This window comes from Ochotona curzoniae, unplaced genomic scaffold (genome assembly GCF_017591425.1).
Source record: "Ochotona curzoniae isolate NIBS_2020 unplaced genomic scaffold, NIBS_Ocur_1.0 contig_4514, whole genome shotgun sequence".
In the NCBI taxonomy this organism is placed as follows: domain Eukaryota; kingdom Metazoa; phylum Chordata; class Mammalia; order Lagomorpha; family Ochotonidae; genus Ochotona; species Ochotona curzoniae.
The window spans coordinates 5,837,000-5,856,805 of record NW_024466312.1 but is presented as its reverse complement, the minus strand read 5'-3'; the positions used below and the strand labels follow the sequence as shown (position 1 = coordinate 5,856,805).

The window sequence follows — 19,806 nt, the reverse complement described above, 5'->3', positions numbered from 1 at the left end:
ATTCAGATTCTCCCTTTGATCTCTGCTGCCTGCCCCAGCTGGATCCTACCATTGTTCTGCCCAGGGAGCCAGCATTCTCCCTCCCAAGTGCAGGCCTTTCCCTGCCGTGTGTTCTGAGAATGGCGCCTAAGGAATCTGTGGCACTGGGGACTGCCAGAATCGGACTGCGAGTATGGCCTGTCAGTCTTTATGGGTTCCAGTCTGGACCAGCTACCTCCTTTCTGTCTGCTCACTCCTTTCTTGACATCTTGGAGAGCTTGTTCCTCAGCTGGATGACAGATGACGTGGGCCATGGATTGTAATCATGAGAGAGCCTGAATTAACTTTTTGACTAAAAATCTTCTATTCCAAGAAGTAAGGAGAGCAGTGATAATGTGCATGAGCCCTAGAGCCAGACTTCTGTGACCTTTTCTCTCTCTCTTTAAAGATTTATTTAGTTGAAATGTAAGAATGAATGAGAGAAGAGAGAGAGAAGGAGAGAAAGAGATCTTCTGTCTACTGGTTGACTACCCAAAAGCCCACAAAGAGCCAGGGCTGGGCCAGGTCCCAGTCAGGAGCCAAGAACTCCATCCTGGTCTCCCACATGGGTGTCAGGGGCTCAAGTCCTTGGACCCAGATTACATGGAATCTAATCTTGCCTTACCCCTTGTCTGCTCTGATTAATGACCTCAGGCAAACAGGAGTATTTTAGTGTCTCTTATACTTTTATATATGTATATATATATAGATATATATTTACTTATTTAATATATATTAAATATATATATTTACATATATATATATTTACTTTTTTTTTATTGGAAAGACAGGAGGAGAGACAGAGAGGAAGATTTTCCATCCTCTGGTTCACTCCCCAAGTGGCCGCAATAGCCAGAGCTAAGCCAATCCAAAGCCAGGAGCCTGGAGTCTCCTCTAGGTCTCCCACATGGGTACAGGGTCCTACGGCTTTGGGCCATCTTCTACTGCTTTCCCAGGCCACAAGCAGGGAGCTGGATGGGAGGTGGAGCTGCAAGGATACAAACTGGCACCCATATGGGATCCAGGTGCATGCAAGGTGAGGACTTAGCCACTAGACTACTGCACTGGGCTCCTCTCATGCTCTTGATGTCATTGATTTCCTATTACAGACTAGGGGCAGTTCTAGAATGCCACAGAGGTAGCAGTCAATAAAACAAGAACAGGCTAATACACTTGAAATACTTAAAGCACTAACTGACGTATGATAAATACTGAGCAAAAATATGAAAATAGTCTGTTCCTCAAAATACAGCCATCCTGCTTTCCTGAGAGCATGTGTTCTCAGGGATCACCTGTAGCAGCACCTGAAGGACCAGACCTTTCCGAGAGAGGAAGGGCTAACATTAGGTTCCAGATATGGCCTTAGATACAGGCCAGCACTGCTGGCAATGGCCTTTCTTTTCTGGCATTTTATTTTTGAGGTTGAATACATGAGCTGGGTAAAGATCACTCTGGAAAATTTATGAGTCTTTTTAGTTCCATAGAAAGTGAAGGAGGAAATGACCCTGGACTGCCTTGATTCTGCCCAGCCCATTTATACTGACAGCACAGCACCTACCCAGCTGTGTAAGAAGGATACTTAGGAAGGCTACAAGGCTTGAGCAGTATGAGCAGACAGCCTAGACTCATGAGCTGTAAGGAGGGAGATAAGTCTGTTTGCCTCCCCACTGCCAGGGCTCTCTGGCTATAGTGTAGAGGACCTTCTTTTCAGGGAAGAGAGGTGGCTGGGGAGTTGGAGAACTGAACCCAGGAAGGAAGGTGAGGGAGGGTGGATGTGGTGTGGCCTGAGAGTTTTACCTTCGCTGTCTCAGGTCATTCCTCATGGGGCATGCTGCCAAAGGGCTGTTGAGACTCCTAGCCTGATTCCTGGCAGGAGGTAAAGTCTTAGCTCAAGGCTCGTGAGTCATTGCTGTGGTTTACAGTGAAAGTCCAAGCATGATATGGTCTTTATGGGGGGTAGGGTTGGATGTATGTTGTAACATACATTTCCTGGGCAACAGTAAGTTCTCCGGCTACCACAACACTTAGGGAAGGATAGCTGTAATCCTGTCTGAGGCTCAGCACCTCACTTCTAGAGTCTCCCACTTTCTCTCTGTCGCCCTCTCCCACAGGGATTCTCAGGAATGAATGCCCTGTTGCACAGAGAGGTGCCCTTGACATGAGCTGCAGGATTCTTGGGTTGTTTCCCGTGGGAGTTGTTCTTGGGGACCTGCTAACTTGGCTGGGACAGTGGCAGTTGGCAATGCATGCCAGGCTGCGTAGGGACATAGGGACAGGGGAAGTCATTCCAGGCCTTTCCCAAGATTCTGAAGTACAGCCAGGTTTAGGACTGCTGGACACCACACTCTGTCATTTCTAGTGCACTCTGTTCAGTCTTCAACCATGACTTCAGCTTGGTTCAGACAAGTATATAAAACTAGACATAGCATTCTGTATACTTTTAAAGTCATGGTTAATCCTTTGGTGAGGGGAACATGTAATATCATGCAATTGTAGCAGGGATTGTCAACCTTTTTCTCACTACCATCTCCCTAAGGAAATTTCTAAGACATTCATTTTCCCTAGTCATTCTAGCTCAGGAAATTGTAAGCTGTATACACAGCTATATACCAAAAATCTATTTTTGCATTATTTGTATAGCTAGCTAAGTGTGTTTATCCCTCAAGAATCAGTTTTCAGCCTCTTGGGGGAAGCATCATTCCCATGATAAGTGTTTGAATCAGCAAAATACAATAGGACCACAGTGGGGAGAAGGGAGTGGCAGGTGAGCCTTCAGAACTTTGTCACCTTTGTTTCCTCTGACTGTGGTCACAGTGTCATGAATTGCCTTTTGGGTCTCTCCACCTGGCACTTCCATTTTGTCCTTTCTCCATCCTAGATTTTTTGGGGCTTTTTTTCCTCTATAGTATGGAAATTAGGGAGTAGCTTTCATTAAAAGTAGTCTTCTGTGCAACTTAGGGAAGATGATGTTGTACACCAGCCCCCTGGATGTCATTCCTTTGGGAGAAAGAGCTTGTAAACCTATGGAATATTCACAGCAAGACTTTAAGGACCCAAAGACCAAGAGGGAATAAGGATGTGTGCTGGAGCTGCCGTTCAGAGTTGAACCGAGGAAGTCTTGATGTTAATACCAGGAGGCTTGGCTGTGATCTTCTCTCTTGTCTGTAACCCAGTTGGGAACCACTAGAGTTCTGATGGCAGGCTAGCAGAGCCCTTTTCTCTGGTCAGACAGAATAAGCAAAGACCGGGTCTCCTCTCTCTGTAGAAACTGTCAGAGGCGTGCAGTGTTGGTGATGGAAGGTCCTTTGTCCTGAGTCTGCAGAGTCTTTACCTGGCAGTCACCAAGCAAGAGGTCCAGAGGGGACAGAAGCCTCAAGGCACAGGTGAGTAGTCCCTGAGGTCTCTGGGAAGTTTTGATGAATGAAAGCAAAGTAACATTTTCCATTTATTTCTCATTGATACTAGCTACTTTTCAAGGGTATGGATTTTTAACCTGGTAGCTATCAAATATGACAGTGCAGATATGGAACACTTTTTATCATGGCCAGGAGTTCTAAGTGCTCAGAAGATTTAGCAAGAGGGGTAGATATTATAGCGAGGCTGGTAAAGCCACTACATGGGATGGCCACATTTCACAGTGGAATGCCTGGTTTAAGTCCTGGCTCCTCTACATCTGATCCAATTCCTGTTAATGCCACACCCTAGAAGGCAGCAGGTGATTGCTCACATACTTGGGTCTCTGCCACCCGCATGGGAGACCCAGATGAAGCCTTCAGCTTTTACCTGGTTCATCCCCAGCTCTACTGTGTGCATTTGGGGAGTGAACCAGTGGGTGAAAGGTCAAGCATTCTCTCTCTCTCTAACTCTTTTGCTATTGCTATTGCTCTTGTTCTTGTTGTCTCACTCTCACCGTTGCTCTGCCTTTCAAATAGCTAAATGAGAAAAAGGAAGAGGAAGAAGGTTAGCAAGAGAACTAGGAGAAAGTTGAATTTCCATACTCAAGACATGTCAGGGAATAAATGTATAGAACAGTTAGTTATTTTCAGTCAAGGCAACTCTTACCTTGGTTGCTGAAAGTGGGCCAGGGGAGTCTTTGTGGTAGAAACAAGACTTTCTGGAAGCCAGCTGAAGATTGAATTGGGGGCTCCTTCTGGCTGTTTATATGTTAATACCAAAGCCTGACCTTTAGCAGCTGCTTAGGGAATCCAAATGTCTCCCTGATAGGAAGAAGGCATTTATCACTATCTTCTCTTGATCTTTTTGATTTTAGCAGATCCGCTGACCTCAAGCAGTGCCACCACACAAAGTGCTGACAACCAACTTGTGGATCAGCCAGAACAGCCAGTTGTCTCAGCAGCAACCCTTTCAGGGTCCGAGAAAGAGCCTGCCGTGAGTCCCGAGCAGCTTCCTGAGTGATGTTCTGGGCAATGGAAGAGTGGGCACCCATCATCCCAAGCTGGCAGCCCCTGGCTCTGCCCCCCATGGACGGTCTCAGCCATGCTGAGGGCTGTGTATAACCAGGCTTCCCACTTGGGCCTGTGTGGAGGGAGAATCCTCCTTGCAGTCTGCTTTCAGCAACCCTCATCCTTGGCTCCTCAGTCACCTTGTCCCATCTCCAATGACAATGTATGAGGCGGAGGGGCGCACACATTACTTCCCAGAGTCTTGTATTCACTGCCTGACACAAAGCTCAAAACATGTGTCTGCCACCTGCAGAGGCCTCTTCCTCTCAGCAGTGGCCCTGAGAAGTGGAAGGTTCCTTTCCTGAATTAAGTGGTGCTGATTCAAACCCCTCTTGGGATAGGCATGTGGCACGGCAGTTAAAACTCCGTTTGGGACACCCATTCAAGTCCTGGCTCCTCTGCCTTGGATCCAGCTTTCTGCCCACATGCACGCTGGTAGGCAGTAAATGACAGCTCAGGTGCCACCTATGTGGAAAACCCAACTTAAGTTCCTGGTCCCTGGTTGTGGCTTGACTCAGGCCAGGGTATAATGGGCATTTGGGCAGTGAACTAGCAAGAAATCTTTTTCTGACTGAAAATAATTTTGAAAAATTGTTAAACTCTGTTCACTTAAGTTTGTTTGTTTTTCCCTAGGTTATTTCAACCTTTTCTCAGAGACCTCAGCTATCAAAAGCGAAGAGGAAGAAGCCAAGGGGACTCTTCAATTAACCTGTCCCATCTGCTGGGGATGGCCTTAGAGAGGAGCTAGCCTGGCAGCAGAATCCCTGAGACAGAGTCCTGGACAAGGAAGCTGAAATCCATCGCCCCTAGCTACCTGATGGGAGGGGCTGCAAAAGCAGCAGGAGCATGGCTCTCACCCATGGGGGCACTGTCCTTGCCTGGTCTAGTGAAGACCAGTCTCTGGGCATCTTGCATTTGCTTTTGGTGGAGTTTCTCTACCAGGAGCCAGGAAGAGAACGAAGCAGCAGAAAGGCATAACCCGTCTACCTTGCCAGGTGCTCCCCAGGGACCCACCTGACTCCTTGGCAGAGAATAAAGCACACTCTCTTGGACTGCCCTGCCCTTGCCAGGACCTGTCTCTGTGGCCATACACCTTACCTGGCCACCCTGAGTCCCCCACCCCATGGCTGCCCCTGGGTGCAATTGGCATCCTCTGTCCAGCTCCAAAGCCTGCATCTGGACATTTTGATCTCAGGACCCTTGTCTGTGGTGGGCACAGGACAAGAAGCTAAGCTGGTGCTCTCCTGGGCCAAGCCTGGGTGCTTCTCTGTGACCAAGACACAGACAATACGTGAAACCACAAGGAGGGACTAAAATAACAAAGAGTTTCGAGATCTGGGTCCATGAGAGGTTCCAGCTGGGGGCGGGTGGTGGGGGACAGCAGGAGGCAGGGGAGGTAGGCTGCTTCTTCCTTCTCCACTGTGCTTTAAATAACCTTGTAACTACCCAGCTAGGAAAGCTAGGATGACAGAGAACAGGAAATGACTAGGGGGTTCCCTGGGACGACAGAATTGGTCCATAGAACTCAGAGCACCAAGTAGGAAAAGGGGTGCAGATTGAGGGCAATCAGTAGAGTCTGAGGCAAGTAGAAAGTTCTTCAGCACTCCACAATTGGCCAAGTCCCAGGCTTCACTGCCAGGTTTTCCTTTCTTGATAAGACCACCTGAGGAGCCGTTTGTTTGTTGCCCAGCAAGTTAAGCTGCCATCGGTGCCAGTGACATTCCTGTATAGATGCTGATTTGAATCCAGCTGCTATTCTGCTGATCCAGTTCCCTGCTTCTTAGTCTGGGAAAGCAGCAAAAATGGCCCAAGTACTTGGATCTCTGCCACCTGTGTGGAATATCCATGTGGAGTTCCCAGCTCCCAGCTCTGCCTGGCCCAGCCCTGGCTGTATGACTGGGAAGTGAACCCGCAGTTAGGAGCACATTCTCACTCTGTCTCTCTGTCTTCCTCAATGTGTGTCACTCCACCTTTCAAATCAACCAGTAAGAATATCACTTAAAAAAAAAAGAAGAAGAAGAAGAACACTCAAATTGTCCATTAATAAGAGCAAAACAAAATAGAGCTCAGAGGTTCACTAAGAGCTGTCAGGTGCCTCTGATGCTTCTGTCCCCTCTGGTGGGAGCTGTTTCTGTCCTAATGTCAAGTCACAGTGAGACCTCTATTCAAGCCATAATGAAAACATTTTATAAAAATGTGACACTTACTGAGCAGCTGCTGTAGAGCAGGCCCTCTGGTTGGAGCCTGGTGTTGAATCCTCACAGCATGACATGTAGAAGGTACTGTTAACTCCCCTCGCAGCAGAGTCTTGCTTTGGTTCTGGGACTTATCAAAGGTCCCATAGTAATAACAGCCAGGATTCAAACCTAGTTGGCCTCGTACTCTACAACAGTCTTCTCTGCCTAACCCTGGGGATACTTTCTTTTTGTTCCTTTTTTTTTGAAAGATTTATATTCTTATTGGGAAGGCAGATTTGGAGAGAGAGAAGGAGAGGTAGAATGAGATCTTCCATCCACTGGTTCATTCCCCTAATGGCCCCAACAGTAGGAGCTGAGTTGATCTGAAGTCAGGAGCCAGGGGCTTCCTCTGGGTCTCCCATGTGGGGTCCAGGGCCCAAGAACTTGGGCCATCCCCCACAGTTCCCAGACATATTAGCAGGGAGTTCGGTCAGAGTGAAACATCTGGGACTCACACCAACATCCATGTGGGATGCTGGCCCTGCAGGCCAAGGCTTAGCTGGCAGGGAACACTTACCAGGAGAGATGTTAAATCCCTCTTTCCAGTCTGCCACTGAAACCATCCTTTTCCTCCTAGCCTGCACCTTACCATGATTGCTCAGCTCACTATGGACTCCCTGAGGCTCCTAGGATTTCCTTTTGACCATTCCCTGCCTCCCCCTTGAGTGTTTTACCTCGGGCCACAGAGCCCCCACCCCGGAGCGCTCACAGTTGGTGGTTCAGTCCACTCAGGTTGTTTTTAGTTTCCTTGCGACCTGATGCCCAAGGCATGGGGCCAGAAAGGCTTCGCCAGGAAACTGGGAGATGACATAGCCCCTTATCCAGGATGGTCCTTCCTGAGTTGTCAGAGCATGGTCTTGAGGGTAGATCTGATTGGGGGACCAGAGAGATGCCTGCGAACCCTCTAAAGCTGTAAGGAAAAATCCTGAGAGTGCAACTTTGGAGAAAAAGTTAAGAACCAGCATGCCTGGTAACCAGCATGGCCCCTTTATTCCCAGAGGTTGCTGTTTCTGTGGGGGTGTTGTTGAAATGCGTCCTGGGGTACCCGTGCCCTTGAGCCCTCACCAGCCCCCCAGAGCCCGGGGTGATGGCAGAGACACATGCAGCTCAGGCCACACTGAGGAAATCCCCACGTTGACAAATTAGCCTGACCAGGCTGTATTCCAGCCCTGCCCCTTGGCTTGGGCCCCTCCCTGAGGCCCCCAGCCTGGCCCAACCCCCTCCCCCCCCCCCCCCCCCAGTCCTCAGGCACATAAAAGGGTCGAATTCTCGTGGCTGCTCCATAAATTTTATTCCGTAAATATTAGTTTTCCCTGTGTTTAATAAAGCAGTGGCCCACCTCCCCGCCTACCCACCCGCTCCCCGGGGCCGGGGCTGGGGCCAGGGCTGGCTGGTGGGAGAAGGGACTCTTTCAATTGCTTTGGAGTATTTTTAGCAAAAAAAATAATATAAGGTGGTTTACGCGAGCAAGCCAGCAAACCAGAAGAGGGCTTGGGACCTCGAGGAAGTTCCTGCAGGAACTCTACCTAAAAAGTAGAGAAATAGCGCCACCTAGATTGCAAGACCTACTTGGCCCTACAGGCCGCTCTTTCAGCTGGCAGGCAACTCTTGCACGCTCTGGGCTATGGGAGGAATCCTTCATTGCTGGACCGCCTCATGCCTCACGTGGGGTGTAAATGGGGTGAGAGCACCTTACAGCAATCCTGGAACCTCAGAAATCCCACCAGGCCCATTCTCTTCCCATCATCAAGTAGTTAGTTCTCTGGGTCAAGCAGTTTTCCCAAAAGGCAGTGAAATTTCAGAAAAGGGAAGGGGGAACGATGCTTTTCACTATGCCTTCCCTTGAGAACAAAATTCTTAGGATACCCCCGTGCCCTGGACTGCAGAAGAATCTGACCCAATAAGAGCTGCATCCTGGCCCACACCCCTGCCATCCCCACCCAGCCTGCTGCAGTGTGCCCACAGTGAGCCCTAGGGGATAGAGCTGCTGTGAGCCTGTCCCTGGCTCATGCAGTCTCCTTTTGCTCCCTTCCCTGCCCCAGTTCTCACCTTCCCCCTTAGCACCTGCATTCTCTCTGTATGAAGCAGTAGGGTAAGTGGGGGGACTGGCTGTGCTTCTGGTGCTCCTGGATGTGGTCACCTTCCAGACACTCAGCAGGGACATTTTTCTTCTCGCCACTTTTTCCTTCCCTTCATTTTCTCCTCCTTAAAAGAGTAGAAGGATTTGTGGCAAAAGAGTTCAGCAGAAGCCTAACTTTTTAATCAACCCCTCCTCGTGACTTGGTAAGCGCAGGTCACCTGTGCTGCCTAGCCCTCACTGTGCTGTGTGAATGTAATCGGTGTTAACAGACACGTGTCCTGTGCACTTGTTGGTAGCCATCCTTCCATCGATTTGATTATGTTGTTTGAGGCCACTGATTTGAGTCCATATCACAGTGGTGATATTACACTACTAAAGAAGAGTTGGCTTTATCTTAACTGGGTTTTGATAACAACCAGGCTAGGTTTTTCCAAGCTGTGTGCTGAAGGAGAAACTAAAAAGACCTCAGGCCCTGGGTACCCTAATTCCCATGTGTGGAACCCACAAGCCCTGAATGTACAGGCTGGCAAACTTGTATCAGATTATAGGAGACCCTATAGACACAGGGGGAAAAATGCAGAAAGAGAAGAGAGCTCATGTTGTGGGGAGGGAACAGCAAAGGAGGGGTTCCCTTTGACTGCTAGCACCCCTGAGAGCTGCTATAGGATTGGCCAAGGTTCCTTCCTGACTTCTTGGCTGGAGCCTCAGAGGGTCTTGTGTTGGGGAATTTGCGGGGAGCACCTGAGGTAGTCTGTCCATGTGTAGGGACAAGGGAACCTGGGGAACTTATGCATTTGAGGCACTGGAAGTGGGTTCCCCCTGTCTTTGGTTGCAGAACACTTTGAGGGAGGGCACTTTTCCCTCTCCTGTGCCATTGTTCTTGGGGGTCTCCAGTGTGGCTGTTCAGCTCTAGGGCTTAATTTCTGCTCCCTGACCCTGGAAAGCCCACTGGCAGCACCAAGGAATTACAGCCAAGGCCCCATCACTCTTTCTGAGCCGTTCCTCACACTACCCACTGAGTGTCTCCTAGGAGCTTCATCCATGGCCCAGACCTTCCAGGTGTGGGCCAGCTTCCCGGCACCCAGCTTTCAGAATCTGGGCCAGCCAACCAGGGGGAACCCGGAAATGACACTGGCCACATTCCAGGGTGTGGGGAGCACAGGGCCATTGACTCACCTAAGAAGATTGTGCCAGGGTGACTTGTCTCGCTGGGCCAAGGGCCAGCAGTTAAAGGAGCATGCTGTGCCACACTCTTCCTCCCTCCCTTTGCTGGGGGCCAAACACAGTAGCAGGCTTGGAATTGGGGAGTGGGCCTCAGGGGCTGCTGGGAGTCCCTTCTGAAATCTGGGTGTTGTATTTACTTTTTCATATTGGCAGCTGCAAGGGGAAGCCCATCCCAGCTTGGCATTGTTGTCTAACATGGTTAATCAGATCCTATAATCCCACTGTGGAAATATTGGGCCTCACTCAAAACAATAGAGACTGAGAATATTGTGGTTAAATTTCAACTAACTGCCTCCCTGGTGTGTTTGCCTAACCCCTACCCCCCTCTCCCCGGGCCAGAGTCCTCCCAGCTTTATGGACCCCTGATAGGATCCAGAGCCAGTCAGAAATCAGTGACAAGAGAGGGGAGAATGGAGTAGGGGAAGGGTGATCCTTTTGACTTGCACTCCATCCTGCCTTCCCTCTTCTACCCACCCCAAGCCTTGAAAGGTGAGCAAAAGAGGGTTGGAGCTGCTGGGAAACCCCACAGGGTGCGGGTTCCATTCAGGGACTGACCCTGAGACACAGCTGCTGGGAATCACGGGTGGGAATAAGATTCACTCATTTGAGACAGAAAAACTGCCCCCACGTGACAAGGAAAAGCCACCAGCTTCATTTGCTGTTTCTACCTGGGGCTTCCAGGTCATGGCAGTGCCACTTGGTCCTATGTTACCTTTGGGAGGAAGGGGAAGGCAACAGTGGGGGAAGCAAAGCTGGGAACAAAGGTTTTCTGTTTCATTAGTAACCTATGATAGCAATATTAAAATTGATACTCCGAGAGTCCATGAAGAGTATCTGTGTGACCCAAGTTGTGGGTCCTCTGGTGAAGAGGTAGTGTCCTTTGAGTTCAATGTGGCAGCTGATTTATATAATTAGGATGATAGATCCTGAAAGGAGAAGCCACACAACCAACAGTGAACCAAAAAGAACAAAAGATACAGCTTTGGGGACATTTAACACAGAGATCTGTTCAGCCAGGTTTCTCTGGCAGACGCAAGGGCACCCAGCTCAGAAACATGCTTGGTGGTTCTGTACCCAGCATGCACTGGGTGCAGGTGGCAGCCACTGCCCTGAAAGGGTCACTGGTCAGTGAGATAAGTACCCTGAGGCCCCAGTCCCAGGACCGTGGACTGTTGAACCATCGGTGTTTGTGCTTTTTTTTTTTTTTCTCCCTAAGGATTTGAAGAATGAAAACTAGCAGAACTGTGCCAAACAAAACCCTATTTCCTTAATCCGTGCAAATAGGGTGGGGGCGGAGCAAGAGCAAGGAACACTGGGCCACGTTTCTCGTGGAAAGGTGCAATGTGCTGACTCAGGGGTTAGCAGGGCTCCTGCAGGTTATTCCTCAAAGCTGTTCTGAAGCTGAGGTTGCATGACGGCACTTGTGCTTCCCATCAAAAGCAGCTCCTAGGAGCTGCTGTTTGGGCTGCTCAGAAATACCGCGAGTCATCAAATGGGACACCTCTATGAATGGGATCTGAAGGTGATGGGAAGCATGTTTGGCTAACTTGCAATATAGCATGTGGAAAGTATTCTGTGGGATGAAAGGACCACATCAGAAGTCCCAGAGAATGGGCTATATTCCTGAACAGGTAGAAAGAAGTAAGAGGCCAAGGTGGTCAGTTAAACCTCATGTTATTCACAGCCTTGAGCTGCAAATGAGAAAATATTCCTGATCACTACAAAGAAATTCGGAGACATGACACAAGTTTCTAGGAAATATGTTGGGAATGAGACAGGAAAACCTGTGTCCAACCAGAAACAGGAATCAGACAAGTGTTGAGTGCTCCCTAGCATCCTGTCCATCAAGGGTATGATGCTCCTTACCAAACACACACACACACAACAACAACAACAACAACAAAACCCTCTCTGCTTACAGTAAGCTGGCATTGAGCCAGCACTGATGTTTAAAGGATGGTGTTTTCAAGTGTCTAGAATAGAAAGGGCTGCTTCCCTCCCCTTTACAAGAAGCTTGTATATGAAGGTCATTGTCTTACCTACTTTCACTGGGCTATATTGTATCTTAATGTACCTATCAATGGCTACATAAATATCTTAAAAATGCACATTAACTTTACTCTGAGCTCTGTAAAAAATTAAAAAAACAAACACCCATGTGGTCAGAAGGCAGAAAGTCAAGCTCTCCCCTTCTATTTCTTCTAGCTCTATCTTCCTCCCTCCCAGGGGCCTCCTGGCTGTTTCTCCCAGCATGCCTTGCCTGGAGGGGCCTTTGCTCTGTGCATTTCCCCCTGCCTGGAGTGCCCTGTCCCTACATAGGTGCTGCCAGATTTCTGTGCGATCTTCTCACACCTTCTCAATAACCCCACCCCTTCCTTACTGGAGCAGAGCAGTGGGCCTTCCCAGCTGGCATCCCTGCTCTCAATCCTTTCACCCAGTCTTAACCTATTTTGTTCCTAGTCCTTATTTCTAAAGCCCTGTCATAAATCCTACTCCTTCCTTAGGCCCTTCCAGCATATCGCATACATTATAATGTCTGCTTTTAGTATTCTGTTTTCCCCATTAGAACACACCTCTAAGAGAACAAGAATGTCTGGGGTGTTTTGTTGTTGCTGTCTCACATCCTGGGTCTTAGAATCATGTCTGGCACTTAAGAGGAGCTAAAAATTGTTTTACTTCTCAGTGAATACATGGAAAAGCACATGCACAGACACACACACACACACACACCTGCTTGCAGTATTTTGGGGTGGCCTTAGCCCTCTGAGGGGACAACATGTTGTGGGGTAGGAATGGTGTTGAAAACCTTTTTGCTGGCTGTAGCTGCAGTGGAATGTGTTCAGCATTTTATAACGTCTAAGACCATGTGCTGAATAAAAGCAAGTAATGGAGTGTATTCTTGCTTTCTTTGGCTAGAAATCTTCAGCCTCTATAGGATACCATCTCTACCAAGAGAGACTGGGCAAGAGAGAGTGGGTGGACAGAAAACTAACAGCATGTCAGGAGGATCATCCCAGTTTTGGAAGAGTAGTATCACTTTAGGGAACATTCAGATTCTCTAGAAAGTAACTATGCCTTCCCAAGTAGACACATTGGAACAGGACAGCTGGTAAACTTGTTACAATCTGTAAACAGAAGTGTGTTTGTCCCTATGCCGTTCCATCTGCAAATGTCTGTCTACCAGATAAGAGTTTCCCACAACCTTTAGTTTTCCGACTAGAGGAAAAACACTCTTTTTGAAAGTAATTCTACTGCCTTTTCCTACCTTTTCAAAGTCATCAAAGCAAGGTCTTTAATGCCCAAATCTCTCTGAAGTGCCTTGTAATGAGCTTATTGTCTGGGCAAAGGTAACTTGACATTCTCAATAGCTAGCTTTTAAGGCATTGTTAGTTTTGAGTGTCTCTAATTACATCTCACCACATGTTTTGAACTGATCCATGGCTTGGAAAGACAAGCGTTTCTGCATATAGGTCAAACTTCGTGGAGTCACTAACCTCTTCAAATCAAAACTGGAAGTCAGGATGATCCCAAACAGGGAACTGGTCAAACAGAATATGAGAGCTTAAAAGCCCAGAAGAAAGGCAATGACTCTTGAAAGAGGAAAAACAGTCCCTTAGCTTTAGAAGTGAAAATGATTGACTTGGACCCAGGTCAACAACCCAGCATGCTTGCCCTGGGAGTCACTCTCTGAGAAACGGTGTTATTGCCGAGTCAAACCGGCCTAGATTCCAGCTCCCACTTCCTCACACATGAGCCCTGGGCCTCAGGGTCCTCATGACAAACCCAAGATAAAAGTGCCCCTTTAGTAGGGTTTATGTGATGGCTTCATGGAGTGACAGGAGGGCTTCCACCGTCACCAGATCCCCTCTCCTGGTTCTTCACTAGGAGGGGCAATCCGCCTGGCTTGCACCCTTCTTTTTTTCTGTGGCTCTTCCTCCTCCTTGTCTATCATTCCTTTTGCTCCTTCAAAACTGATTTAATTCCAAGATATCTAACCTCAGGTTAGTCATTTAACAACCCCACATTTCCTGAGCCAAATTTTCCTCTCCTATCAACCTATCTGGCTTATAAGCATTCTTCCGCACTCATTCACGAACAGCTCTTGTTCCTTTGGAATTGCGTTTCACTTTCCGGATTCGTCTTAAGGTAGAGCAGTGAACTCCTTGGACTTAGCTGCTTGCACTTGCTATCCTTCCATATCTTGGTATTGGATGCTCCCTACTGGGTGAGGGACCTCCTGATTACCACTGCCAGGGGCAAACAGTGAGCATCCTGATGAATGGAAGGAATCACAGGACCATCACTACCCTGAGTCAGCCCAGCAGAGGACAGGACTGAACAACACACTCGGCTGTTGCACTTGAGCACTTGGGTTTTGAACCCTCTCAACAACCCTATGAAATAGCTGTTATTATTTTCCTAGTACAGGTGAGAAAACAAATTCAGAGAAGTGAAATGACTTTCCCAAAGCCACATGAGTCGAAGGTAGCAAAAACCATGCTCAGGCAGGGGTCTGTCCCCTCCAGACTCAACGGCTTCCACTGAACCAGGGCTGCTGAACACTGGCTCCCAGGTGGACATTTGACTAACTGCATTCCTCAAACGTGCCTGACTGTGGCTCAGCACTCTTGGATTTAGAACTGGATTGATCTAGCCAAGTGGTAGGATTAGGAGAAAACAGACTAGGTGACTAAAGAAGTATAGATCTATGCAGAATGCAGCGGAAAAGAAAATTGGACCACAAGATAGGCTTATTATTATTATTGTTGTTGTATTTGAAATAAAGCAAATGAAGGATCTTCAAAAAGTACATGAAAAAGAGTATATTCTGAAAAAAAAGGGCATGGTTTCAAAATCCTTTGTGCCAAAATAAACCTATGTTTTAATTCCATTTTTAAAAACCTTTTTGAAGAATTCATATGCATGTCAATATACATTACATGCGATGGATATAATATATATGATGTGCTTACTGTGTACTATAAGGGAACATGGTTATACTTCAGTGTTAAGCTAAGATTGAGTCTATATACTCATATGGTAGTCTACCAAACAAATGGTTCCATGACCACATTTCATGTTTGTATTTTCTTCCCTTTCCAAATTTCATTTTTACAAGTGGGAAAACAAGAATCACTTTATCCAAAGAAATAGGATATTCCTTGTTCTTTGTAAACAATTGTCTGAGGAGTGGAAAGGATCTAAAGGCTAAGGAATAAGGTGATTCCATCTGGCAGGCCAGGACTGACCTGAGAGGCACCTGATGAGGCTTTGTCACTGCTGCTCTGTCCTATTACTGAGCTCAGGGCACACCCGGGCCCTTCATGCCTCCAGGGTGGCACACTTCAGTTCCCCCATTTTGCGGCTGGTAGAACTCATCAGCAACCTGGAAAAGAGTCAGGCTTTCCCTTAATGGGTCTAAGGGACTGGCCCCATGTGTACTGAACAGCTAAAACCCTAGGCATCCCAGAAATGATCAAGGGTCTTGGGGCCTAAACTGGGTTAAAGTTGCTCCAGTGGCCCTTGTGGTTCAGTGGGTTAAGCTTCCACTTGGGACACACACACATTCCTATTTCTACAGGACTGGTTCAAGTCCTGGTTCTTGTGGGCTTCCAGTCCAGCTTCCTGCTAATGCACCTGGGAGGTGGTGGATGATGGCTCAAGTCCTGGGGTTCCTGCTGCCCACAGCAGAAAAGCACACTGAGCTCCTAGTTTGTACCTTTTGGCTTCAGCCCGGCTTACCCCAGTAGCTGCTGGCATCCAGAAGTGAACCAAAGATGGAAGATCTTTGCTTCTCACTTTCTTTGCCACTTTGAAATAAATATTTTTTTGAAGTGCTCTACTCACTGCTATAAAACTGTGCCCTAATCTCTGCCTACTGCTCCCTCTCCCTCCACTGCAGGAGCTTGAACTGAGGCCGAGCTCTGAGACTTCGGTTCTGCAGTGCCCTTGCATCATGAAAAAAGAATAGTTTTGGAGCATAAGAACTCCAGGATTGAGGCAAGCACGGTGGCTCACCCAGGTTATCATCAACCCACAGCACTGGCATTCCATACGAATACAGGTTCAAGCTCCAGCTACTCCATTTCCAATCCAGCTCCCTGCTTATGGCTTGGGAAAGCAGCAGAGGATGGCTCAAGTCCTTGGCCTTTCTCTTGGAGACCCAGAGGAAGCTCCTGGCTTCATATTAGCTCAGCTCTGATAATTGACAGAAGATCTCTCTCTCTGACTCTCCCTCTCTTTAAATCTACCTTTCTAATAAAAATAAATAAATCTTTAAAAGGGGGGGGGGATCAGTGTGGTAGCCTAGTGACTAAAGCCCTTGCCTTGCATGTGCCAGGAACCCAATATAGGCACTGGTTCATGTCCTGGCTGCTCCCTGCCTGTGGCCTGGGAAAGCAGTAGAAAATGGCCCAAAGCTTTGGGACCCTGCACCCACGGAAGAAGCTCCTGGCTGCTGGCTTCAGATTGGCTCAGCTCTGTCCATTGTGGCCACTTGGGGAGTGAACCAGTGGATAGATGATCCTTCTCTTTGTATCTCCTTTTCTCTGTATGTATATGACCTTCCAACAAAAATAAATAAATAGGCCCCAGTGGCATGGCCAAAGTCCTCGCCTCGAACACGCCAGGATCCCATATGAGCGCCGGTTCTAATCCCGGCAGCTCCACTTGCCATCCAGCTGTCTGCTTGTGGCCTGGGATAGCAGTTGAGGATGGCCCAAAGCCTTGGGACCCTGTAGCCTCATGGGAGACCTGGAATGAAGTTCCTGGATCCTGGCTTCGGATCGGCGCAGCACTGGCCGTGGTGGTCACTTGGGGAGTGAATCATCGGACGGAAGATCTTCCCCTCTGTCTCTCCTCCTCTCTGCTTATCAGATTTTGTAATAAAAATCAATAAATCTAAAATAAATAAATAAATAAATTGTAAAAAACACCCTAGAGGTTCAAATTTTAGCTGTGAGGCTACAGGCGTATGATATCACTTCTAATGTTGAAAGCTGGGATTTGTCAAATGAGAATAATAGCTGCTACCATCGGAGTGGCATTGTGGGGATTTTATTAATTGTGTCAAGCACCTGGCAGAGATGAAAGATGCGGTGCTTGTTAACCTGCATCTGCTTCTGCCAGAATGCACACTGACCACTGCTGCCAAGTCAGCCTGGCAGAGGAGAGTCTCAGTGAGGAGCTGGGAGGGAGGTGACACTGCGCCAGCCTTTCTGGTTTGATGCTGCTCAGGTCTTCACTGGATTTGTATTTGACACTAAGGAATGGCAAGGAAAATGGCAGAGATCATAAATGGCTACCAAGGAGAATCGGAATCTTCCAGTTTTCTCTCAGAGAAAAGCAGATTGAAAGTGAACTGAACATGGGACACCAGGCAAGACAGTGACCCTAATTGCTGAGGTCAAGAGAAAAAGGAGGTGATGGTGGTAGTTGAATTTGCAGTAAAGAGGAGCGGAGGAAGACAGAATCCAACTCTAAAAGAGTATATCAGATGATCCAGCAAGGCCACTAGATCATCTTTTCCAAGGCTCCCTAAATCAGAACACCCCTGATTGGTCTGGACTTGCCAGAAGGGTCTGCCCTAGAACGGGATGGGAAGCAGAGATAAAACACCACTGGTTGCATCTTGGAAACACTTCAGGGGAAGGCAGTAGCACTAATCTATGACTAGGAAACAAGGGAACCAAATGCTAAGGGAGGGCGTAGGGGTAGGGAGACAGCGAGGAGCTTCAACCAGGAGTGGAGGCCATCCCGCCACTCCACGCCACCAGGAAGTTGAGGGGAGCCATTCAAAATTTCCTCCTGTGAGCCCCATCTCCTTTCCAGCAGCCAGGACTGCAACTGAACCCTCCTGCTTGCCCCTTCTAGTCTTCTTTGTGGCGACAAAACTAATCCAGTCTGGGAAAAGCTACCTCAGCCCAAACCCAGGGATGTCGGATGGCTGAGCCCGGTGCAGACCCAAGGTGTCTGCACCTGCGCATGGGAAAGTCAGACCCAGGGCAGGCCACCGTGCATGCATGCCTGTGTGTGTGTGTGTGGGGGGGGGGGGGGCGAGGAATCCTGGCTTCTCAGCCAGCAGCAAGTTAACAGCTCTCAGCTTCAACGTCTTCCTGTGTAAAATGGGGATCTTGATAGCCCATGCAACTGTTCTAAGTATAAATTGGACAAAGTGAGTGGGACTCTAAGTATCATAGTATCTAAAAGCCGCCTCAGGCCAAATGCATAAGTACTAATACAGTGGCACCTGTTAATACCGGAACAATGAGTTTTCCCAGCCTCATGATTTCTCACCCTTTTGCTCCTGACTTTACTGCATATGTAGAATCCGTTTCAACCAAAGTGGATGGTGTGCTGTGGTGATGGTGATGGTTTTTGTCTGCTGTCTTTTTCTTGTTTGGGTCGATTGGATCCTAATTCGCTCAGCGTTCTTGATTGTCCTGAATTAGGATTTTTCTTTATCGAAATGAATAACCCATGGTTTCTTCTCTGACTGCCTCTCCATATCCTCTACCTTAGCTTTTTTACCTGGGAATATTCCCTCTAAGAGTGATTATTTGGCACTTAGGGTGCCGGTGGTTTTGCGTCACTTTGACTTTCTTAGCAAGCTCGGCTAAGTGGGGAGATCTGGACTGTTCCCATGTCAATGGGTTGTCCCCGCGGCTCCTCCGCGTTCCGTGGATATTCCCCGCATTGATTAGCCCTGCTGGCTTGCCTCTTGGCCTGGTCTTGCCTGTGCAACTTCTTCCCTCTGGTTTCCATGCCCATTGCCCACTCAGATCCCCTGTCTGACTCTTAGGAAGGTTGCTCCCCCGTTTCACACCGCGCGGGCCGTGGGATGCGAAACGGGCTGACACGGAACTGAGCCCCGCCAAGCTGAGGGCACGTCGCCCTGCTCGCAGGGTGGGGCACCAGGTTACCAGCGGCCTCCTGCCTTTTGGGCTTGCTTTCCCGCAGGGGACACCGTGGGCGGCTGTGCGGTCCAGCCACTGTTCTCCGCCCCCCAACCCTCTCCATGCGTCCGGCCGCGCCGTGGGTTGCGGTCTCTGTGGGGGTGGCAGCTCCTGTCCAGGAGGTTTGCGCCTGACGGGACACCCCGGAGCCACGAGAAGCGGGGAGGTGGGGGTGAAGCTCGTCCGATCTGGGAGGGAGACCTCAAGCAGCACGTGGGGCGCAGAGGGCAGCGGGCGGGCGGATGCGCCGCTGAGACGCGAGCTGGACCAGCGGCGGGGCCGCCCGCCCGAGGGGGAGGAGGCTGGGCTGCCCTTGCCGCAGGTTCGCTGTCGAGCGCACAGGAGGCAGGGACATGGGTAGGGTGCGGTCTGCGCGGGGCTGGAGCCCGGATCTCTTCCATTTCCCCTCTCACTCGGCCCCGAGCTGCGCCACGGACGGCAGCAGCTCCTGCTCCGCCCGAGCCGCCTAACCGCCGGGCCGGGGTGCTAACCGCGGAGCCCTCCAGCCCGCCGGCCCGGCCAGCCCTGCCCAGCCCGGCGGCCCGCAGCCCCGCCGCCCGCCGCCCCCCGCCGCTGCCGCGTTGCCAAAACAAACGGGCCGGCCTATTTATTGGCGGCCGGCGAGCCGGGCAGCTCAGAGTCGAGGCGCCGAGGGGGACAGCGCACCGCCACCAGCCAGGGCCCCGGGCCCCTGCCGCGCACCTGAGTCCTACCGGCCGTGCGCCGCGCCCCGCCGCCCATGGCGCCCCAGCCAGGAGCCCTCCGGAGCCACCCGGACGTCTGAGTAACCCCCCAGCCGAGCGCGCCCGTCGACCCGCCTACCCATTAGC

The 19,806-nt window shown here is 49.4% G+C and overlaps 1 protein-coding gene across 3 annotated transcripts in view; it reads left to right on the top strand.

Annotated features, from left to right (window-relative positions):
- Positions 1–5,538, top strand: part of NHEJ1 (non-homologous end joining factor 1) — a 99,674-nt gene extending 94,136 nt beyond the window's left edge. For 2 of the 3 annotated variants that reach the window (XM_040986527.1, XM_040986528.1), the window contains exons 6-8: positions 3,284–3,401; positions 4,289–4,407; positions 5,115–5,538. In XM_040986527.1, the coding sequence (XP_040842461.1) occupies positions 3,284–3,401; positions 4,289–4,407; positions 5,115–5,189 (312 nt within the window). In that variant the 3' untranslated portion in view covers positions 5,190–5,538. The remainder of the gene's footprint in view (positions 1–3,283; positions 3,402–4,288; positions 4,408–5,114) is intronic. The other variant, XM_040986529.1, reaches the window with a different exon arrangement.
- The last annotated feature ends 14,268 nt before the right edge of the window (positions 5,539–19,806 follow it).